The sequence below is a fragment of the Pseudonaja textilis genome, chromosome 13, assembly GCF_049901715.1.
Source record: "Pseudonaja textilis isolate UNSWEBS1 chromosome 13, rPseTex1.2, whole genome shotgun sequence".
NCBI classification, from domain to species: Eukaryota; Metazoa; Chordata; class Lepidosauria; order Squamata; family Elapidae; genus Pseudonaja; species Pseudonaja textilis.
The window spans coordinates 9,204,177-9,229,528 of record NC_142002.1 but is presented as its reverse complement, the minus strand read 5'-3'; the positions used below and the strand labels follow the sequence as shown (position 1 = coordinate 9,229,528).

The 25,352-nt window shown below is 40.4% G+C and overlaps 1 protein-coding gene across 2 annotated transcripts in view; it reads left to right on the top strand.

Moving 5' to 3' along the window:
* Positions 1–25,352, top strand: part of NTRK3 (neurotrophic receptor tyrosine kinase 3) — a 441,983-nt gene that overhangs the window by 389,966 nt on the left and 26,665 nt on the right. For both annotated transcript variants that reach the window (XM_026709346.2, XM_087941347.1), the window contains one exon: positions 5,052–5,295. In XM_026709346.2, the coding sequence (XP_026565131.1) occupies positions 5,052–5,295 (244 nt within the window). The remainder of the gene's footprint in view (positions 1–5,051; positions 5,296–25,352) is intronic.

The following is a 25,352-nucleotide window of genomic DNA, read 5'->3' as shown; positions in this document are numbered from 1 at the left end:
ATTGGACTTTTGCGATACATGCACATCTGTTTCTTCTCCTGCTACGTTGGTTAAACAGGATTGTAAAGTAATTGTGTCAATAATTTAGATAGCAGCTCCACTTCTAGGTTTGTGGTTTTGCCAAGGCAATTATTCTGTTGTCAAAGCTGACACATGACTGGAGTGGAGTGAGGGGGAAGCAAACTTCTCTCCTCTTGATTTCATTTATTTTAGCTGGCAAAAGAGGACAAGAAATATAGGGATGCTTCCAAAGACACAGCCTTGCCCTCTTCAAAGGAATAGAGGAACTCTGCAAAATCTGAAAACTGCAGACTACTCTTGCAGGATGACTGGAAGAGAGTTGTCACTCTTGATGTATCTTTTCTGTTTCCATTTCCCCTATAGTCCTGTTGTCTAAATGTGGGCAACTCGGAGAGATTAAATGCATTTTCCAAGTCAATCTGACAAACTAGCAAAAAGCCAACAGCTTTGTTCCAGTAGATTTAACAAAGGAATATTGACATATTCCCCCATGCAAGCAAGGTCAGCCAGGCCATTTGTTCTAGGAGCAGGATTTCTTCCCCACTTCATGTGAGAATTGAAAAAGACACTGAGTGAGATCACAATGGGGGCAAATGTTTAAAGCCCCTCCAATCCCTTCCACCATTATATATGAAATCCCAGCTTGGGACATCAATATTCACTATTTTGTCTGAAGGGGAGGCTAACTGGGTTTTCTTTCCCGGCAAAAATGTTGATGACTCTTTAGTGCATTTATAGCACAGTGTGGGGTGGATTATCCATTTGATAAGGTAGTTACATCTTAAAAGAGCCAAAGTAGCATCATCCATCTAGCCTAAGCACTGTCGTAAAAAGCTTGTTCAAATAAATGGTTTTTCAGTGTTCCCATAAGATTCTGGGTAAATGGTTAGTTTCTAGGAAATATGAAGGATAGTGCTTTCTCTATGCTATTTTGCAAACATTCAGGCACAGGTAAGGATTGATCATCCTCTCTAGTCTATTTCTATTCTATTTTTGTTTCTTTCAATGAATCAAGTGAATGATTCATTGAAGGAAATGGATATAGATTAGACAGATCATTTAACATACCAACTCCCTTTTTATGACCTTGTAATCTCTTAATTTGGGGTAGAGATGGGGCAACTGGATGGAGCTGAGCATTTACTGGCCAGATGCCCTTCCTGATGCCTGCATGGAGTTCACAGCAGATAATTTTTCCTTTGCACCCCAGGAGAGAAACATCTTCAGCTACCTAGGATTGAACTCCCAACCTTCCAAGTGGGAGGCAAGCATCTTCACCATTAAGCCACCACGCAGCTCTTTCACTTCCATACCTTCATTTCATATTAAATGAGAAGTTGTGTAACCATGATTTGCTGAATAAGCCTCAGTGGCCATGTTAAGCCATAAATATTGGTTTACAACTAAACCAAACAAGCATGATGTTAAATGTGACTCCTGCCACTGTCTTGTTTAGCAGGCAAGCCTCCAGAGCTGCCATTTTGAAAAAGCCATCTACATTCTTTAGCGATAGAGATGTCTATGGAGGCTATCAATCACCTTTTTTTTCTTTGAAAACATTTCACTTCTCATCCAAGAAGCTTCTTCTGTTCTTACTAACTGATGGGGAATGATTGCTGAGAATTGACTCCCCAGCAGTCAATTAGAACTGAAGAAGCTTCTTGGATAAAGTTTTCAAAGAAAAAAGAAATCTCAAGATAGTCCAGTTGCCTTTTGGAAAAAGCACCTTTGGGACTAAAGAAAGCATCTGAGTCTTGGCTAGGAAAAGACAGAAGTGTAAAAATCTCTTTCAAATAAAACTGAAAACCCAGTAAGAAAAGGAAATGTTAAGTTTTCTAATAGAAAAGTGTCAACTGCAATACTGAGAAAAAAAACTGGGAAAAAACCCCTCTCACTCGTATGATTATTCCTTGTTTGCTTGCAAAAGTGAGTCTTTCCCATGACTTTCAGAACATATCTTTGAATTATGAAGACAACCAATGTCTCAGGTGGCATCATTTTTAATTTATGCCCTCTGTAGGACATGGGATTGTACCTGTTTTAAGGAGAAGCTATGTAAAAGTACATTTTCACTAGAAATCCAATACTTTCCTCCCTTTGATTCTTACCCCCCTGGAAGATAGACTACCATTTCTGTGGTTGCCTTCCAGAAGTTGCCTAACATAAAATTCCTCCAGAGGAGAAATGGAAGCTAAGAGGATATCCCCCAGCATGTGTTTCTGTTCGCTTTTTCACTTTTGCTCCCTTCTGTTTTTACCTTTTGGCATTTTAATTTATTACTATGGTATGATTTTATTATTGTTAGCTGTTGGGAACCTTAGATGTATTCAGTGGCATACAAACCTAATCATATATCATTCATATTGTATCTCATCAACCCCGGGAAGGTTGAAAATCAAGACTCTATGCAAGCCAGAAGGAAGCTTAGGTCTCCAAAGAGAAAGAACCTAGAAGATTGAAATTTTCAATTTTTATTGGCTAGGCTGCTGCTGCTGCTGCTGTTGACAAAGGTAAAAATGCCAGCAGCTATTTTAAAGAAAAAGGAAATGAGCCACAAAAGAGACATTCCTGCATGCTAGCAGAAAATCACAGCCACACTGTTCTTATACCACATATTAATGATCTCTGGGGCACTATTTCTGGCTGGTTGAATGCTGCTATGGATGATAAGCTGAGTAATTGATCAAATGACAAAGGTGTAATTCCAGGGCTGGATAGGAAGACCTCCTTCATGTGTTCAAGTCCAATTCATGAGGAACAAATGGCCTCAACGTGCAATTAGCTCATAGCCTTGATGCCATTATAAGTCCTTTTGGTGACACCTGCCTGCATTTTGAAAGGATAATGAAAATAGGACAGTATTCACCAATACAGTTGTGAATTGAATTGGTTTCTTAACACAATTTTGACAACCGAGACAAACTCGCTGTGACTTTATTTTCATCAATCAGGCTATCCATCATTCTCACACTTTGGGAGATATGCCCACTCTTTCTACCTGATCTTGCAAATCATCTTAGTTTAGAATTCATATCTTATTTCTCAGGTTTTTTTTTTAAGTTATCTTTTTTTCCCTGAGAGACCTTTGCATTTATACTGCATGCATGTTTTTCCCAAGTACCGTGTTTGCTTAAAATATGAGACGACATTGCCAACTTTGGATTGGACCCCAATTAAATATTAGCTGATATTTCTCAAGAGGCATTTGAGACACTGTTTGTATATCCTTCTTCTTCTCCCCACTCCCCCCATCTCTGTCTCATACACACACACACATGGTTCCCAAACAAGCCACTTTTAGATGTAAGATTTTTGATCTTGACACATCACAAGGCTACAGATTGGCAGCCCCGAGGCCAGAGATGTCTCACCTGTATTGACAAAGGCTACTAAGAGAGGCTGCCAGTAATTCTCTACTGCAGATTGGGAGAGATTGCTTTAAAGCCTCACGAACAGAAAATTCACAATTAAAAAGAAAAACAAACAAGCTCTCTGGGCTATTGCTGGCTAGATTTAATTTTAACTAATTTTTTTTTTGAATACAAGCAGCCTCAACTGTCTTTACCAAGAGAAGACGGTGATACATCTTATTAGGGCACATACTGGATGCTTCCAACAGACTTGAACACATCTGCTGTAAAAAGAAATGATGTTCCCACAATGGAGGAATAGTTTGAAAAGATGATGGATCTGACAGAGATGGCAAAGCTGACTGAGTGAATTAGGGACAAGAATGTAAATGGTTTTGTGGTGATTTAGAAACCATTTCTGGACTTTCTGCATGAAAGAGACAAAACTGAAACATTGACTTTGGGTTTTGACAATTGGGTTATTGTTATAGAAATGACTAGTATTTATTTATTTTTCGTTTATCGGTATTTTTATTATTTGAGCCATGGTGGTGCAGTGGTTAGAGTCAGTACTGCAGGCTACTTCTGCTGACTGCTGGCTGCCAAAAGTTTGGCAGTTCAACTCTCACCAGGCTCAAGGTTGACATCCTTCTGAGGTGGGTAAAACGAGGACCCAGATCATTGGGGGCAATAGGCTGTCTTTGTAAACCACTTAGAGAGCACTATAAAGCCCTGTGAAGTGGTATATAAGTCTAAGTGCTATTGACAGTGCTATTGCTATTTCTATAGCCACCCATTTCAGCAAAAGATTCTGGGTGGCTCACATGTCAATTATTTACCATAACTAAAAAGTTGATATTATTAGTTAGTTAGTTTAATTCGTTTACTTTATTGTCATTGCATCTCATGCAACGAAATCAGACACCATCTTCAGTGCACATCATGACCATGAAAATAAACAAAACACACATCCTTCACACTCCAAGCATTGAATTTAAAACCCTGACACCGCACCAACACTGCACTATACAGTAGAATTCAACAGAGCTACTGCCCTGGAATAGAAGCTGTTTTTCAGCCTATTTGTCCTTGTTTTTATTATTCTGTACCATCTGCCAGGTGGTAATAGTTTTAAAAAGGGGGGGTGCCCAGGATGAGACGGATCTTTGAGAATGTTTTGAACTTTCTTAAGGCAGCAGGAGCTATAAAGCTCTTCCAAAGAGGGGAGGGGGCAACCAATGATCTTCTGAGCAATGAAGTTAACCCTCTGGAGTGCTGTCCTATCTGCCACTGTGCAATTGGCAAACCATAAAGAGGTGCATTATTATAACTTTATTATATATCTTATTGCACCCCAAAAGTCGCAAGTCTCTGGTTTTGGGTTCTTTTTTATTTCTTTTTCTCCCTCCCTCACTGTATTACTCTATTCCTTTCCCATTTTCCCATTGTCTTTATTTCTATTTCTATTTTATAAAAGGGGAAAAACCCTTTAAGATCAATTTATTTTAAGATAAATAAAATAAAAGATATGCATTTTAAGAGAAATAAAATAAAAGGATATACATTTATTTTAAGAAAAATACAAACAGATATATTTATTTTTAAGAAATAAAATAAAATAAAAAATGGTGTCTGTTGTAATTTGCTTGGTTGGGCTTGACCCTGTCTTCTCTTCTCCAGGGCACATGGGCCAGATGCAATGATCCTCGTGGATGGGCAGCCTCGGCAAGTCAAAGGGGAAATGGGACTTTCTCAAATGCTGCACATTGCGAGCCAGATCGCCTCGGGAATGGTCTATCTGGCCTCCCAGCACTTTGTACACAGAGACCTGGCCACGAGGAACTGCTTGGTTGGAGTTAATCTGCTGGTGAAGATTGGAGACTTTGGAATGTCCAGAGACGTCTACAGTACTGATTATTACAGGGTAAGGCATACGTGAGGGGATTAGTTGGAGTGAGGGGCACAAACAGAGTTTGGAGAAAAGAAACCAAGTCTGTCCTGACTCTCACTCAGTATCCATGCAGTTTGTATGAGGGATGGTTCTATCCCACAGCAATCAACCAATGGAATGCCCAAATTCTGATACCTTGGCATTTAAACTATTGGGTCCAAACAGCAAAGTCAGATAAATAAGAGAGATGTCCACTGTCCAATTCTGGCCTAGATGGTCCAGTCTAGGGAAAAAAGAGACACATTAACATTCAAATTCTTCTGAAAGAATTAAATGTTAGATATTGGCTCCCGGTTACTGGATCATTCCCAGAACAGAGTTCCTACAAAACCCTACAGTTCCTAGTTTATATAATTTAGATGTTAATGAACTGAAGATCAAATATGGGATTTCTCTCCCCCCCGCCCCCAATTATTGCATCAAAAACTTTCACCAGGGATTCCTGCATGTCTGCATCTTGCCCGTTACAGCAGAATAAATGCCTCCTTAAAAGTTGAGAGAACTATATCAGGCAGAAAGGTTTCCGGAGAATCAACCCTTTGGCATGCTGCTGTTCTCCTTTTGTTCATGGACATTTTAATTGTGCAGCACTGGAACATGGTGGGCTGAATAAAAGTGCACATTCATTCGTGAGCAGCAAATTGGAAAGGACATCTTGGCAAATTTTGAGATGAGATGGCATGTGTCTGATAACTGCTTAATCCTCCCAGTTCCTAGATGCTATGTGATTCTGGGGGCAGAGCAGGGTGTCACTGTGCTGAAATGATCCCAAGGAAAGAAAAAAGATAACCATTCTTAATGAGGCGATGACATACTTCTGCCAATTATTTTAGCAGATGCACCTGAATGAAGTTGGCTGAGCCCAACAAGGGACATAATTCCACAAATGTGATTCAGTGCAAATAAACTTGATTTTATCTACAGTAATAATGAAGCACGGCCAATCAAGCTGGACTTCAAAATACAGAATCTACTATATCTAAGAAACCAAAGCTAAGAAGCAAAAGACCTTAGTTTGATGTGCTTCCTAGTAGGCACGTAGTCGAACAGCATTTGAAATTTAAAGGACAATTGAACTACTAGTTGCTGTTTCTTCTTCTCTCCCCCCACCACCCTTCTCCTCCTCTTCTGTTGTAACTATTTGATGTCAGCTGAAGCCCATCTTGAATATCAGGAGCCATTTTTCATCCAGAATCTATTCCTTGTTGTTTCCCTCATATCTGTGAACTAACAATTCAACCATGTAATGCCATTTCATTCCACTCTATACTTAAATTGCTCTATAGTTGTAAAAGATTTCCATAATTATGTAAACCATAAGCACAAGCCTTTTTTTTTTCATGATGCTCCGAGAACATCTAGGTTTGGGAGATCTGGTGGCTCAGAAATTAGAACTAAGGACTGATTCTCAGGCCAGTTCTTTTATGCACAATACTTGAGGGAAGACTTATTAATGATAATGCCACCTTGGCAAAAAGTATTGGACTTACTGCAGCCACTACAATATTTATAAGCATTCCCCGTTTAAAATGGAACCTGTAGAACCTCTAGGTAACCTCATTAGAAATGGAACTTCAAATTTTAGGTTAAGGTTTCCACATATGCACATTATTCACTGCATAAATTATGCCTGAATACAATGGCTTGTCTTCAGAAGTTGTGGTGCTCCATCACTGGAGTTTTGTAAGAGGAAGTTCGACAGCAATTTGTCTGAAATGGTATAGGGCAGTGGTGGCTAACCTTTTTGGGTTCCTGTGCCAAAAATTGTGTGCGCGCTTGCACGCTCACGTGCCAGCACCCAGAAGGCAATGTGCCCCCCATGTTCCCTACGCATGCACGTGCAATCCCTACCCACCCCCGCTGCACTCTTACCTGCACTGTGCCTCACTGCTGATTTTCAGCCAGTTTGAGGCCTTTTTCGGCCTCCCAGAGACTTGAGGAAGGTTTCTGCAGGCTTTGAAGGCAGAAAACTAGCCCCGTTTCATCACTTCTGGTATATTCGGAAAAACAGGAAGTGATGAAGCAGGGCTAGTTTTTGGCCTGCAAAGCCTACAGAAGCCTGCAGAAACCTTCCTCAAACCTTTGGGAGGCCGAAAAAGGTCTCAAACCCACTGAAAATCAACTGTGAGGCATGCACATGCTCAGTGAGGTAAGTTTGCCTGCAGCTTGCATGCCGGCACAAATGGCTCTGCATGCCACCTGCAGCATGCGTGCCATAGGTTCACCATCATGGGTATAGGGTCTCCTACCTGAGAGGGGGTTGGACTAGAAGACCTCCAAGTTCCCTTCCAATTCTGCTATTCTGTTATTCTGCTATTTTTTTGGCTCTACAGATGCCTGCCTTCTATGACTATCATAAAAAGGCGTTGGTCACATGGGGAGAATGCTTTTAAACACATGTAAAGATACATAAATGACCCATAAAATGCATTCCTTATAAGACAGGCAAACATAAATGGTTTATTTAATTAAAGTATGTGTCAACCATCTCACTACTGAGAACTCTCGATAGAAGCTGTCCAAATTTCCTAGAAAAATCATTCAGTTATTTTTCTTTTTCTTTACTGTTCCATCTGCATTCGCCACATTTCCATTTATCCACATTCCACCCCCAGTCATTCTTTCTTCATCCCTGCAACATGTTTTCAACAGCCTTTCTCTCTCTCACCCAGAAACAAGCATACTTTTGGAACAAGCGCTCCTTGCATTTTCGCTAGGTCTTTCATTAAAGAGAATCCAGTGGAGGGCAACAAAGATGATTAAAGGATTGGAGGCCACGACCTGTGGAAGGAGATTACGGCAAACTTAATATAGGGGGCTTATGGAAAAAGCAACAGGAAGGATAACTTATAACTGTGTGTAAATTATGAGAATAGAAATAATAGGCAATTTAGGCTCATTCGAGGTGCTCTCTAGCTGGTGCAGACACAGTTTAGACAAGCAGATAATTTGTTGGGGTAAAGGATTGGATGATTAGGTGAAGAATAGTTGCAGGAATTGGGTATGTCTAGTCTAGTGAAAAGAAGAACTAGGGATGACATGATAGCAGTCTTCCGATATTTGAGGGGCTGCCATAAAGAAGACGGGGTCACCCTATTTCCCAAAGCACCAGAAGGCAAGACAAGATACAATGGTTGGAAACTAAACAAGGAGAGAAGCGACTTAGAACTAAGGAGAAATTTCATAACAGAGAGAGCAATTAACCAAAGGAACAGCTTGCCTTCAGAAATTATTATAAAATACCCATTTGTTTTGAGTTTTTAATATCTTTTTTGAGACATACAATACAAGAAAAGTCACCAGTCCGTAAATCCCATCTAGAACATCTTGTAAAAAATTTATCTGAGAGGTCAGGTCAACTTGGCCAAGAATCAAACTGAACAGGGGGAAGCATAGGAGAATATTACCCCTCTCCATGTTTTCCCTGCACTTCCTAAGCCTGAATACAAAATCAACTTGTGTTTGGGTAGAAATAAATCGAAAGTGTAGTGGAGCTTTGGAAACCACATACATTTTTTTAAGGTCCTCACTCCTGCTTGCGACCGTGTACTCTGTGAGTGGTCTCCCTGCTTCAGAGAAAGCTTATTTTTGGTAATACATTCAGACGTTCACATTCTGGGTCGAAAACTCACACCAAATTTTCATTTGAGCTGATCTTAGCTAAACGTTATTGTAAATTCTCCTACCAATTTCCCCTGGAGATTGCAGCATTTTATCATTCTCTGGAGAGAAAGCTGTGTAAGATTCCATCAGAAGGTTAATATTGACACGACAGGTCCAAAACTCTCTGCAGGCTAACAACTTCATTAAAATGTATCGGAGCTACCTATTGCCGTGTGTGTGTGTGTGTGTGTGTGTGTGTACGTGCATCCTTGTGCATCTGTATGCAGGTGCATACATTATGGTATTTTGAGTATCTTTTCAATTCAGGATTCACTTCTGGGTTTTGTTTTGTTTTGCCTCTTTTCTGCATCTTCTTAATCAAAGGGAGAAAGAGAAAAGCACCATCTTGCCAGAGCCCAAAATAAGATACAAAGCAATTGCAAAGTGAAACTGCTAAAATTCCCCAATACATGTTCCACAAGCAGACCTTTATGTAACAAAAAGCATTGCAGCACTCGGCCCCTCCTAAGCCTCTCCCCGTGTTCTGCTTTTAAGACAGATGTGTCTTTTCCAATGCAGATTGCCTGGGAATGCACTCAGCTGTTTATCCAGCTTTGACAGGATAGAAGGGTTTTGTTTTATGGGTGTGGAAGATTATTTTTTAAAAAAATACAAAGAGATCGGAGATAAATTGGCAGATGGGAGAGAAAAGTCAAAAGAAAGCTAACTCCCCCTCCCCATTTATTCATGTTTTTTTAAATTTTGCAACCTTCACATTTCAAAGGCAGAAGCATCATGTCAGTTTGTCTCTGATATGTTTTTCCGAGAGGCAGGGATCTGTAAAACTTAGTGATGTGTGTGTGTACACACACATAGGTACACACACACAAACACATATCCACTATCTTACTCTCCAGATCAGTGATGGCTAACCTTTTTGGGCTCCCATACTGAAAATTGCAACATCCCCCCCATACCCTCTTACCTGCACTGTGCATGCACACAACTCCCAGCTAATTTTCGGCCCGTTTAAGGCCTTTTTCAGCATCCCAGAGGCTTGAGGGAAGCCTCTGCAGCCTTTGGAGGCCGAAAAACAGACCCATTTCGTCACTTGCTATAGCTTCACCATCACGGCTCTAGATTGTATGTCGCCTGCAAGTGTCCTCCTTTTGGAATCACTTATTTTATTTTTCTGTATGATTATATTTCTGCCATGTGTTCCTGTATCCCGTCAGTAGATTACACTACATGTTCAAATGGCTCAGAGTGACAGACAGCATTATTTAGATAAGGGACCCCATGTCTTTTTCTTTTTTTCCCCAAAGCACCTCAGTCTAAAAAGCATGCAGCCCTCTTTCTTTTAGCATTTAGGTGTTGCCTTCATGGTATATTTAGTACTTGGTTCGTAGGCCTCTCATCTTGGAGACCTAGTAACAGTGTATTGGAAAAAATCGATTCTTCACCTGCCCTTCAGGAGTGTTCTATCATTCTACTGTTTGATGGATGCTAATTAAATCAGCTCCTAGCCCTTTTCCCCTTGATTAAAACAGGAGAAACAATGGCCTGTGAAATGCTGGCCATTTGCAGCTAAATAGAATTGGTTGGAGAACTGCATATGATTGCAACAGTCTCATTAGAAGCACCTGGCAGTGGCCTACTGGGAAGACAAATATTAGGAGGAGCTTAAGACCTGGCACACTGTATCATCTCCCTCAACATTGAACAGAGGACAGCAACTGAGGTTGTTGAGGTACATTGTGCAGGTCCAGACTCTGCTCTAGGGGTGGTATTCAGCAGGTTCTGACCAGTTCTGGAGAACTGGTAGCGAAAATTTTGAGTAGTTCGGAGAACCAGCTAATACCACCTCTGACTGGATATTTTACAGTATCCTTCCCCTGCCACACCCACCAAGCCATGCCCACAGAACCAGTAGTAAAAAAAAAATTGAATCCCACCACTGGCCAAACCCATCTATTCTCTGCCTCCTGGGTCCCAGCTGATCAGCTGAGTCTTTTGTTGCCCTGCACAGGAGAACGGAGCTGGAAAGCAGGTTGATGGGGTGGGGAGGGAATGGGATTTTGCAGTAACTTTCCCCCAGGAGTGGGGAGGGAATGGTGATTATACAGTATCCTTCCCCTGCCACACCTACCAAGCTACACCACGCTTACCAAGCCATGCCCACAGAATCAGTAGTAAAAAAATTTTAATCCCACCACTGTTCTGTTTTGATAATCATCACCAAAAAACGATGGTGCCATCTCCTACTTATTATGAGTGTGTAAAAATATGGTGACTGAGAGGCGGTCAATGACAACACAACCCCGGAGACCTCATTTCACAAGGGCTGCAGATTAGGTACTCGCTTCCCATGTTGGAGAAGAAATGTCTAATGATAGTTGTGTGATGAGGATGATAGCATACAAAACGTCATGTGTTTTGCTTCACCACAAACTTGGCAATAAACACATGTAAACTTGGCAGGTGAAAGAAACAGCACAGTTATTATTATGGTTGGTCGCACAGTCAGCAGATTTTAGACTGGATTTGGCTTTTTCTTTTTAACCTGTTCAGTCCTTGCCAAGGATTTGGGATTGACATATGTATGTCTTAAGGGTGTTGGATGTAAGCTGTTTCAAGTAAACCTGCCTTTTGCAATTGACTGATGGTGGTTTTGTTAATGCCAGAGGTATTCCGGTGAGATTGAAGAAGTTTTGGGATTGTACCCAAGGTGCCTATTGCTATTGATATTATCTTTGCTTTCTTTTGCCCCAGTCATTCCACTTCTATTTGCAGGTTCTTGTGTTTTGTGATGTTCCACAGTGATTTCTCTTTTGCTGTCTCCAGTTACTGCCATGTCCATTGTCCAGAATTTTTGTGTTTCTTATTGACAGTAGTAAAGTCTGGAGTGTAATGTGGCAGGTGCTTGTCTATTTGAATTCTAAAATCCTAAATCACTTTATTTTCTTTTACGTTGTCTATTTTATGGTTTGCACCAGTTCTTGCATGCAGGCAAATGGTATTTCTTGCACATATTCCTGTGCATTGTTGTTGCTACTTTGTCATGCTGTTTGTTGTCATTCTGGGCAATCTTGCAACAGCTAACCAGCAGCACTTGCTGTATATTGCTATATTCTCAATTTTGACATTGTATGTGTTTGTTCCTAAGATTTGGTCTTGTACATCCAGAATTAACCCTTTTGTCTCTTCCTTCAATTTTACTGCTCTTAGCCATTGCTAGGTCTTTTTATTATGTGCTTTGCTTACTAGATTTTTTTCTGTTCTAGTCGTGTAATTTATTAGCCTTCCCCCGTTCCTTTTTTATTCTTCATTTGATCTTTCTTGTAGGCTAGGCTGATCTCTCTGGTATTCAAGAAGCTTTCATGATGTGCTAGCTTCATTGTCCTTATTATCCTCATCTTACCTAGAATAACCCTCAACTGTAGAAAAATTCATTAAATGTTTGTCCACCTCCCATGTACATCTCATGTTTTGCTTTAGCTTTCAAGGGAGCTAATAGACAACAGTGTTTTTAAAGCAAACCTATAGGTCAATATTTGCTCTGCGAGGAATCTAAATCCAGTAATGGAAATGTCCAAGAAATCCACAGCAACTGATTCCTGCTAGAACAAATGTGTTAGTTCCACTATGACAGATTTTTAATGGTTGCAGAAACTAGGACCAAAAATACAAATACAATCTGCAGCTATCTAGATTTAATTTAATAAAATTGAACAAAATTATTTATTAGCAAAGTGTGGTTGGACACACAAGGAATTTGTCTCCAGTGCATCAGCTCTCAGTATACATGCAAACAACAAAGTGATAGGTCATAGTTCATAAGTATCTACAGACCCTCACATCCTGGACATAAACTGTTTTAACTCCTCCCCTCAGGATACTGCTATTGGGCACTGTATGCCAAAATAACTAGACAGAAAGATATATTTTCCCCCCATGCCATCACTTTTCTGAATACCTAATTCCCACAATGCTATCTTATGCCTAAAGATATTCACCCATGTATTGCTATTATCCTTCTCATCTTTCCTATTTTCTCATCTTTTCATCTTTCTCACCTTCTCATCTTTCCTACTACCTTCTCCTATTTATATTTTATGATTTATCACTTGTTGTTTGTATCTTATGATTAATGATTTATTTAAATATGATTTAAGATCTATGACCTATCAAACTTTGTTGTTTTCATGTATAAACTTCCCAATGGTAAGATATGTAGAATATTGGAAGTGGGGTGGAATCTGCCTATTATAAGTTCTCCATGGAGATTTTTAAGAAGCTGGATAGCCAAATTTGAGAGTTGGTTTAATTGGTTACACATTATGTAAAGGCAAACTAGATGCTGCCTGTAGCCCTGTCCAATTCTACAATTCTAAGACTCTCTACATGACAGAAATAAGTTATTTCCTCAAAAATCCATGTGAAGCAACTTGTTTTGTCACGAATCATTTCTGAAAGTTACATAGGGAACAATTTTATTTTTATTTTTTTTAGAAAAGGCAGTCAGGAAATTTATTAACATAGAAACTGACATAAAGGAAAATAAACAAAGTTAATCTGCATTAAGAATGACATATCCAAAGATGTCTTTCCCACAGAAATTCTTTTTGCTTAGCAAAATTGTAAATGCCAAGAGGATGCAGATTGTTTTTCAGATCTCTTTAAAATCTCATTGGAAGATGATACTACATTCTTTACAAGGCTGTGGTATTAGAGTGAAGTTCTATTGATCCAGACATCCCAAAATGATAATAATGTGATGATTGAGGACCATTCTGGATGTTTGAAATGGCACCAAGACTGTCTTAAATATCCGATACCATTCTTTTCAACAGAAACCACTGCATGAACATTTCTACCTTTTCAGCCTCTCTTTTTCTCTCTCATCTGTTCCAAAGTAGGGAGGGGAGAAGCTATTAACAATTCATCCCCTCTCTTCCACTCTGAATCATGAAGAGCCCTTCATAGCAAAAGTATTGTGAGCACAGAGGAATTAATCAGGGCAATTAGGCTGTGTTAAATTGCATGGCATTATCTCAGGGATGGTAATTATCCTAATTTCACCGAATTCACCAACCTGAAGCACCTGATCCACAGACTTCCCTTCTCCACTTCACCTTCCCACCAGGTTCTATCTGGATGAATGAGGCTCTCTGGATGTTCTTTTTATTAATTTCATCTCTAGTCATGACAATGAGGTTAGCAGAGAAAAGGCTGACTAAGGTGGGAACCTGGGCGAAGACCAAGCAGTCTGCTAGAGTATTTAATGGGTACAATATGATCCTTTCTTAATGTAAATCAATAAGAGGGTCTAATTTTGAAGAGAGGGAAGACACAGGTATAAATGAAGTGAGTCCAATATATAGAGTCACTGTATATATAGCAAATATATAGACTCAGTATATTGTGATACTTTATATATAGTGACTATATACAAGTATATTGTAATTATAAAAGGTAAGGGTAAAATTTTCTCTGTTCAGTCGTGTCTGATTCTAGGACACTGTGCTCATCTCCATTTCTTGGCAAGGGAGCCAGCATTCTCCAAAGATAATTTATGTGGTCATGTATAGAATGCATAGAATGACTATATGCCAAAGGCACACAGAATGCTGTTACCTTCCCCTCAAAGTGGTACCTATTAATCTGTTTTCATTTGCATGCTTTTGAACATGGGCTGACAAACCCAGCATTTCTAACTGCTGAACCACTGCACCCCACTGTGACTCTTTCTAAATAGATGATCATAGATAGATAGATAGATAGATAGATAGATAGATAGATAGAAAGATAGATAGATAGATAGATAGATAGATAGATAGATAGATAGATAGATAGAAAGAAAGAAAGGTAGATAGATACCCTGTTTCCCCCAAAATACAACCTACCCTGAAAGTAAATCCTAGTTTGATTTTTACATGTGCACTCAATATAAGTCCTACCCCCCAAATAAGCCCTAATTAAGATCCTTCCCATTAGAATGCATGGGCAAAAATTAAGCTAGGGTGGGGATGGGGGAGTGGAGCTGCCCTACTACTTACCTTTGAACAATTGTAGCCAGGCCTCGCATACCCCAACATCTGCCTTGCCAGCCCATTTCTTCTGCAGCCAGCAAGGCTGGCAAGGCTTTCCTGGAGGCCTCTGTAGCTGATAACAAAGCTTTGGATTGATCCTGAAGGTCTTGTGACAGTGAAAAGGAGGCTGGGGGCGAAAAATATATGACAGGGTCTTATTTTCTGGAAAACATGGTAGATATAGATAGATAGATACATAGATAGATACACAGATAGATACATATATGATAGAGAGCGAGAGGAAGGAAGGAAGGAAGGAAGGAAGGAAGGAAGGAAGGAAGGAAGGAAGGAAAGAAAGAAAGAAAGAAAGAAAGAAAGAAAGAAAGAAAGAAAGAAAGAAAGAAAGAAAGAAAGAAAGAAAGAAAGAAAGAAAATGGTCTAGTGGTTAAGACACCAGGCTAGAAACAAGAGACCATGTATTCAAATCCACCTCAGTCATGAATGCCAGGGTGATTGTTGTCGGGAAAACAGGAGGAGGAGGATGGTGTGTTGGAAATGGTCACTATCTTGAGTTGTTTGTAAAAATAACTCACTTTTATATAGCTAACATGTACAATGTGGAGCAAAGTATTTTCATCTTTAGCAGAAGCCTTTTGGCAATTCTTGTTTTCCTGCATACCATTTGTCATTGATGTGTTTTTTCACTTCTCTATGTTCTGATGGCACTAAGTTTACCACAATCCTGGTGGGTGGGGAATAAGGTTGTAGGCATTTCTATGTTAAATCACGCCCACCCCACCCCCACCCCACCCCCCCAAAAAAATCCTGGAAGGTTTGTGATAGCACCAATTCTCTCCTCCCACCCCTTTTGACTGTGGTTGGCCCTTGTGATCTAAGTCTGTTCTTGTAAGGGATAATGACCAAGATATGTTCCTTTCCACATGCAAAGTATCCGAATGTGTCCCTATGTAAGATGCATAAAGATTGCTTGACTCTCATTCATACCTTTAAGACTTCAAAAAAGACGTTGCTATTGAACTGCATGGCTGATATTTGACAGTAGTGATTTTTTTATCAACCCACCATTATGATTAGATGCTCTGGTGAAGTGCGCTCAAGGTGTAATTGGCAAGCAGCGATCCACAAAATTGCACATGCATAGAAAACAGGAATTGTGACACGGTGACTCTACTTTCTCTCCTTCCACTTTTCAAAGAAATAAAATGTACTCATCACCTCAGGTGGAACATTTTTTTTTCAATGTGCTGTGCAAACCAGTTCATCATCCGGCTTGTGAAACAGTCCAAGTTTGCTGAGGTGACACACCATTTCCCCCCCTCATTGTGATGGTCCCATTTACGCCCATGACAAACTTGAACTGGGAACATCAGCAGAAATTTAGATTAGGAAGCGCCCTGATCAGCATATCAGCATCACCTCAAAGTATGCTCCAGGAATGAAAGATAAAACAAAGTGTGCAAATTGTAAATTTACTGACAGAATGAACCTCTTGGGTAAAGGATGTATTGGCATAATAAGCAAAGATCCTGATTTTCTTCTCTGTCTTGGTGGCCTGCCTCACACTTTGAGTCCCACAGAGCCACACCTATATAGCAATAGCACTTAGACTTATATACTGCTTCACAGTGCTTTCCAGCCCCCTCTAAGCGGTTTACAGAGTCAGCCTCTTGCCCCCAACCATCTGGGTTCTCATTTTACCAAACTCAGAAGGATGGAAGGCTAGTCAACCTTGAGCCTGATGAGATTCGAACTGTCAAATTGCAGACAACAGAAGTAGCCTGCAATACTGCCTTCTAACCACTGTGCCACCTCAGCTCTTTTCAAAAACAGCTATATTCAGGTATGATGGACAGTATAGGCCATCCTCAATTTATGACCACAATTGAGCCCAAAATTTCCATCGCTAAGTGAGCTTTGCTCCTTTTTACAACCTTTTGGAGACAAGCCAAGGAGGCTGCAGGCTCACAGAGGGAGGATTCCATAATGAAAAGCAAGACACTTACACTTTTGGCTACTGGGTAATTAAGTAGTCGCAAGAATGATAATTCCTTTGTAGTTTTCTTCTCTTTAGAATGAAATCAGAAAGCAAGATCTCTTTCCTTAAAAGCTGATATTATAAATCTAACTTACCAGTTTTTGCATAACGACCAGTTCAGCCACAAAGTTTGTAACATTGTGCCAACTGCACACTCCTGAAATTAAACCTACTGCACAAACTTGTTAAAAAGCTAGAAGGGAGAGGAACAGCTTTATATACATACATGCATGCAAAACCTGACTTTCCCCAGAAATTTTTGCAGCTGAGATGATTGAAAGGGTGAAGTACCTAATCTCCCTCCTAATTTTACTGCTGTTGCCACCACAACTTCATACTATAAAATGGGCTAATGTGTCCCATGTGTATTAGTTGTCTAGCATTCTTCTCCCTTATTGTGGACTTGGAAATCTGAAGAACAGAGGTGGTATCCAGCAAGTTCTGACCAGTTCTGGAGAACTGGTAGTTGAGTAGTTCGGAGAACTGGCAAATCCCACCTCTGACTAGCCCTGCCCCCATCTATTCTCTACCTCCCGAGTCACAGCTGATAGGCTGGGTCTTCTTTGGTTGCCCTGCACAGGAGAACAGAGCTGGAAAACAGGTTAGTGGGTTGGGAAGGGAAAGGAGATTTTTTTTCCTTCCCCTGCCATGCCCACCAAGCCACACCACACCCACCAAGTCACACCTACAGAACCGGTAGTAAAAAAATTGAATCCTACCACTGTTTACATGCCATAAACAATAAACATTTAAAAAATCATGGTCTCTGTGCTGAGATTAAGGGAACAATGACTGACCTAAACACATTATTTCCCCTGCTCTGTAATCCTTTCCAATTGATCCAACATTGCAAAACCTTAAACTTTGGATTGACTTGTTAAACCCTACAGAACAATGTTTTGCCCTCTACAGGATAAAGAGTGCAAAAAACAAACAAACCAATTGCTTCTCCCCCTGCTTCTACATTCTGTCGCCTACCTGTTCAAGGAAAATGTATGAGATCCGTGGCTTTTTCATATAGTCAAAAGCTATCCTTGTTTCTTCCTATTTATTCAAAGTGAGTTATAAATCAAACCCTGGATTGCCATCTCCCTGAGCTATTTGCCTGGGGATGAAGTGGGTGCCAGGGGAGAAATCACTCTTTCATCTCAACGTGTTAAATTAGATTAGCATTATTCTTTATTATATTGGTGTTCTCTCCACCTTGGCTTTCAAGTTGGTGATTGCTTTTCTTGCTCGGGAATTTGTTTGTACATAATGCCCTATTACCGGTAGCAAGATTTTTCATATCAGACAATCTGTAACTAGAATACAAGGAAATACATTTGAAAAGTAGAGCAATAGTTTTTTTCTAAAGTTAAAACACCAGCTGGCACTGACGTGCCATTCTCAGAATCAATTTTCCTACATGAGGTTCCAACATTGGGGAGGAATTTTTTTTTAAAAAGGTCATAGGTAATCCTCAATTTACAATCATTCGCTTAGCAACCATTTGAAGTTATGACAGCAGTGGAAAAAGCGGCTCACAACCAGTTGCACTTATGAGCAAGTACAGTGATTAGAATGCAGTGGTTAGAATGCAATATAGCAAGCTAATTCTTCCCACTGCCCGGGATTCAATTCTGACTGGCTCAAGGTTGATTCAGCCTTCCATCTTTCCAAGGTGGGTAAATGAGGCCTCAGATTGTCGGGGGCAATAGGCTGGCTCTGTAAACTGCTTAGAGAAGGCTGCAAAGCACTATGAGTCTAAGTGCTGTTGCTATTATGACTGTTGCAGCCTCCCCAAGCACCCCAAATTTGGGTGCTTGACAATTGGCATGTATTTATGATGGTTGCAGTGTCTTGGAGTCATGTGATCGCCATTTGCAACTGTTCCAGGAGCCTTCTGGCAAGCAAAGTCAATGGGAGAATATAGATTTGTTTAACAACTGTGTTATTAATTTAACAACTGCAAGACGTTTGCTTAGCAACTATGGCAAAAAAAAAGGTGGTAAAATTGGGTGTGACTCACTTAAGAACTGCCTGGCTTCACAATGGAAATTCTGGTTTCAATTGTCCTTGTAAATTGAGGACTACCTGCTTTGTCTTTGGACAGCATCTTGTAGCATCTCCAAATAACCCCAAGTAATAACCCTAAATCAAAATCAAGTCAAACCCCGCCCCCAGAAAACACCAAATTTTTCTTTGCATTTTCTTTCTCTTCTATGGGACCCTTTTACAAATTCACTACAACGGCTGCGGTTGGTAGTGATGTTAAAGAAATCCAACACAGCTTTCAATGGGAGAAGATTTATGATGATCACCCAAAACAGACTTTCCGACTTTAGCTAAGGTTGCCCTAAACAAGCTTTTCTAAGTGTCCTTTATGTCTGAGAGATGGGTTTTGGAAAAGAGCGGGTTATTGACATTTGCATCCAGAAAGGGGTAGTTTCATTTTAAAGATGCTGAGAACATTTCTATGACAAAGGATGGCAGCAGTGAAAGTTACCTTTCAAAAACTTTCTCAGGGTATTTCCATTAACAATATTGAGGCAAAGGTTGTATGCATCTCCTCCTTTTGTTAGGGAAAGCTTCCAGCAAGCATTGGGTAAAGAACGGGAAATTGTCACTTACAATTTTTAGATTGCAGAGTTCTGAGATACTTGATTTACTTCCACACGGGACCAATTGTTACAATTCCCCTATTCCATTTTTGTCATTTCCAGATTTAGTACCTTGCTTCCTTTTGTATCTTTCCTGAGTGTTACTGGTGAGAGCATTGTTACAATAGCGTCAACAAAGCAATCTCAATATGACCGTAGATACTGTCACTTAAAAGTCTTGTGTGGGTGGGTTTGTTTGCTTTTTTACTGATGTGGAAACATGCATTAGAGAAAATGTGGTGTGATCTTTGGGAGGAAAAGTTTTATCAAGGATTCACAAAAAAAGATGCAAAGAAATTGAAATGTTGGAAGGGATGGCCTGTGCACATGTTTAATTGTGCGTAAGCTAAATGTTCCCCTCGCACATATGTGCTAGTCGTTTCCGGTTCTAGGGGGCGGTGCTCATCTCTGTCACAAAGCCGAAGAGCCAATGCTGTCTGAAGACATCTCCATGGTCATGTGACCGGCATGACTAAACGCAGAAGGCGCACAGAATGCTGTTATCTTCTCACCAAAGTGATCCCTATTGTTCCACTTGCATTTTTACATGCTTTCGAACTGCTTGGTTGGCGGAAGCTGGGACAAGTAATGGGAGCTCACTCCATTACGCGGCACTAGGGATTCAGACCACCAAACTGCCAACCTTTCTGATCAACAAACTCAGCATCTTAGCCACTGAGCCACCGCATCCCTTTTAATTGTGCATAGAAAGCTTTTTTGGTGTAATGGTTAAAGCATCAGGCTAGAAACCAGGAGACCATGAGTCTCAGGACTGCCATTCTGCCAGGCTACACATTGCCTGCTGCACACATTGCCTACACATATGCAACTGTGGAGGGAGATCGGCAGGGTGGGATAAGGGGAGGGTTAGCATGAGGAATTGACACTATGCATTGTGCTGTCCCATGAAATTGCATCTGTTCCAAGGTCATGCTAAGGAATGCAGAAGCATCCAGCCCTCAAAGACACGGACTGCTACCCAAACAATTAGTTAGCATTTAATTGGACACTCTTTGATAACCATGGGGAACAAGGGAAAGTTATTCATATGCTTTGGGCGCAAAAACCTCAGATCCAGCTTTGCTTCTTCTGTAATCACTTGACTTTAGTAAAGCATACTGTTGGCTAACCATGGGCCAAGAGTCTTCCTTTTCTAACTGACCAAGTTGGGATGGTTGACAGTGAGTTCAAGTTCTGCCTTAGCCATGAAAGCTAGCTGTGTGCTCTTGGGCCAGTCCCCCTTTTTCCACCTAGCCCATCTCACTGGGGTCTTTATTTTAAGGACAATAGGAGGAAGCACGTGTGTTGAATAAGTTTGTAGCCTTGAGTTATTTGTAAAAGTAATGAAGAAGGATTACAAAAACATTTTTTTAAAAAAATTAAGTTTGCATTTTAGAATTTTAGAAATTCCTCTAGTTCAATTAGAATTCCTGCAATAATAAAGAGCAATGGGGAAATTGTGCATATAAAATATGAACCAATGCTGTGATAATATGAAGCCTTTATTTTTAGAGAGGGGGGGAAATGGCAATGTTTTCAGATGGCTCTTTTTGGTGGGACACTTGGTGAAGAACACTATTTCAGTAGGAAACCTGATGAGCATGGATCCTGACCACAAATAATATCACACTAGTCAATACACTCACAAAATGTATATCATTAAGCTAATAGCTTGTGCTTGTAGGTTCAATGACCTAGAACAGGGGTGTCAAACTCAAGGCCCATGGGCTGGATCCAGCCTGTGGGGTGCTTAGATCTGGCCTGCGGGGCCACCCTGGAAACAGCAAAGGACCAGCCCACAGTGCTTCTGTGGGTGGCCCTCCTGAGTTCCATTTTCACTGGCAGAGGGTTGCAGGAGGCCATTGCAGGTGAAAACATAACTCACAGCCCATTTTCACTAGCAGAACTCTTGCCGCCCCAGGTACCCCAGGCATGAGTGATGTTGAGCTGGCCACACCCACCCTGGTCACACACCTCTGAGGTCAAACACACCTCTGATTTGGCTCTCAATGAAATCAAGTTTGACACCCCTGAAGGGGCAAAAGATACTTAGTCTAGTGAAAAGAAGGGCCAGTGGTGACATGATAGCAATCTTCCAATACTTGAAGGGGTGCCACAAGGAAGAGGGGGGCAACTTATTCACCAAAGCACCCGTAGTCAGGACAGGAAACTAACCAAGGGGAGAAGCAACCTTGAACTAAGAAGAACATTCCTAACAGTGAGGACAAATAACCAGTGGAACAAATTGGCTTTGGAAGTTGTGGATGCCCCATCACTGGAGACCTTTAAGAAGAGCCTGAACAGCCATTTATCAGAAATGGTATAGGTCTCCTGCAAGAGCATGGGATTGGACTAGATGACTTCCAAGGTCTCTTCCAACTCTGCTACTGTTACTGCAAGAGCATGGGATTGGACTAGATGACTTCCAAGGTCTCTTCCAACTCTGCTACTGTTACTGTTTTGTAAAGGTTTCCCTGCAGGTTGGTCACCTGGAGGAAAAAATCATACTCACCATAAGTAACTATATACAAACCTGAAAACAAAATGCATTAAGGTGTTAGAATGTTGCAGCCAGACAAACAATGGAGTTAAAGACATACCCTTTCCCTTCTTGTCCCCTGCTTCATCCCTTCACATCCCCCTCATCTTCACTCCCTGCTTTTCTTCTCTGTTTATTTCCCTCCCCAATTTCTCCTTGTCTTCACCCATTCACTGCCAGGAAGTGACGCATCCGAAGGGCTATTACAGCAGAACGTGGCAGCAGCAGAGAATAACAGCCATGGCAGCTACAACAGTGAGTGGATTTTCACTCGGGGATGGGAGTGGGTGGGGTGGGGAGAATAGACTATTTGATGAGAATGAAGTGACCGGGAGTTGGGATGGATTAACAATGAAGCTCAGCATGCTCCAGATTAGGTCCTTGGATACACTAGGAATCCAACAGACTGCATTTATTTAGAAATGCTGCTGGGATCAGTCTATACACCTCCACTTCCTTTATAGAGAATGATGCTATCATCTCTGAAACATTATCCATGTCATTTTGCTCAATCTAAAGGACTTCATTCAGAAAAAAAATGACTATATGCACTTCAGGACTCTATGTAGCCCCCCCTCTCTCTCTCTCCCTCCCTCCCTCTTCCCCCCCTCTCCCCCTCTGCCCTCCTTCCCTCCCTCCCTCTTTCACACACACACACATACACAGTCTTTTTCTCTTCATGGGCTGCTCCATTCTAATTCTATTATGCCAAGGGTCTTCAAACTTGGCAAGATTAAGACTTGTGGACTTCAACTCCCAGAATTCCTGAGCTAATATAACTGGAGGAGGAATTCTGGGAGTTGAAGTCCACAAGTCTTAAAGCAGTCAAGTCTGAAGACCCCTGTTTTATGACTTTTCATTTTCATATTTTGTGACATTGACCAAGCCACACCAAGCCAATGGTTTAGTTCTTGAAAATGAAAATACAAAATCAAGTGAAACATACAAAGGTCAAGGTTTCCTCTGTCCAGTCATATCTGACTCGGGGTGGGTGGGTGGGTCATTAGGTTTCCGAGCCAAGGGAGTCAGCATTATCCAAAGACCCTTTCTGTGCTCATGTGACCAGCATGATTACACTGAGTCTCATAAAACTCTGTTACTTTCCCACCATAGTGGTACCTATTTGTCTACTTGCATTTGCATGTTTTCCAAGTGCTAGGTGGGCAGGAGCTGGGCAATTAAAGGGAACTTACCCTGTTGGGCAATGCTCGGGTCTCAAACCCAGACTGCCAGCTTTCCAGGTGATAAGCTTAGTGTCTTTAACCACTGGACCATCGTGCCTCCTTTAAACAGATAAATCTGGCAGGAATTGGGAAGACAGACCTATGCTTGGGACCCATACCAGTCAAAATAAATCAGTCTTATGGCAAGGTTCTTTTATTCTTAGGCAAACTCTTAACTGTTCTGTGGTTCTTAGGTCAGTCCTTCTTAGTTTGACCTTGTCTAAATGAATATCTTGTTTCAAGACTTTGCTTGTTTAAGGCCTTTTCCACAATACAGCCACATTCTGGATGCTTTGATTCATCAAATGTCCAATTTTTTTTCCTTTTTTTGAAAAAAAAAAAACCTATCGTTTTCCTCAAGTTTAGGAAGTTCCTAAGTACATCTTGTACAATTTATTTAAAAATATAGCAATCAAAAAATGTTAACTTCCTGGAATAGTGACAATTAAAGCAATTAAGCTGCAGTGGGGAAGGAACAGGAAATTCTCCAAACTACCCATCCATTATTGTGGGTGAATCATTGCAACAGCACTGCCATGCTATCAGAGATGGAGATCTTAATATTTTGGAGCAAAGATGTACAAACTCCAACAACTCAAAGGGAACATGGAGTTTCTCAAGATAGTTTGAAGGCCACAATGGAAAAATAGAACTTGTTTGTGCCAAAATTATCTCGTGTGGTTGGAAGTTTTGCACAAATCTTTTCTCCAACTTCTTTCTCAAAACTTGAAGAGGTTCAGTTGTTGGTTCCATTGTCTGGATGAACTTCAGGAGTCAAAAAGAAAAAAAAAGGTGTACAGGTAGATTTCTCAACTAAACTTTCTGCACACTGGTTATAGGCAGATCCATGCACATATTTCAAAGCAAAGATTGGTTTATATAACTGTAGATCAGGTCCATGTGTCATGCTAACCTATAGAGTGGCTCGCTTAGATTATTCCTGATATATAAATTCACATGGCAAACCACAGTTTATGGCTTTGTAATGTGTATAGAACAAGCCAGTAAACTATAATTACAACAAAACTGGTTGTTTAGTACAATAAGATGGCTCTTAATTATTGTTTGAGTTTTATTTACGTTTGCTAATTTTGCAACACTCAAAATGTCTATGGAGATTCTCAAACATCCAGGTCATGGTTATCCCATGCTGACCCAAAGATGCTTCTTCCAAAAGGCATCTGAACTTCCTTGTATTTTTTTTTCTTTAAAAACATTTTGCTTTTCCTTCTTGGATGAGAAGCAAAAAAAATTCATAGAAAAAAACCAAGAGTCCCATTTAGAAAAATGGGACAATACTCAAAATATTGACGTTATGATTCAAAATATTTATATATTATGTCTATATTTTCCAAACTTTTAAAATCAAAGTTATATTTATTTCAACATGTTCCTTCTATTATAGGGTTTCCTAAATTATGAAGTGTAGCTCCATTGGGGAAGTGTTGACAGAATCCAGGGAGGTGTCACAAAGTTTTTAGTTACATTGTTTTACTAATTTCTCAACATTTCATTATATCCCGAAGGTACTTTTTTGAGAGGCAACTGGACTTTCTGGTTTTTCTTTGAAGACGTTTTGCTTCTCATCCAAGAAGCTTCTTCAGTTGAAGAGGAAGATGCTTCAGAGCTGAAGAAGCTCCTTGGATGAGAAGCAAAACATCTTCAAAGAAAAAACAGAAAGTCCAGTTGCCTCTTGAAAAGTACCTTTGGGAAAGCCATGACCTGGATGACTCAGAATCTTCATAGTCATTTCATTATATCATTTTTATTGTTCATTTGTTTGGATTTTTAGGGGAGCTATGTACATTAAAATTTCACTAAAGGCAGGTTGATGGCCAAAAAAATAATAATATTAGGAACTCCTGCTTTAATATAATCTACTTTTGTGTAATAACAATCACAAACTGCATCTCAGATTTTCAGTAAATTCCATTC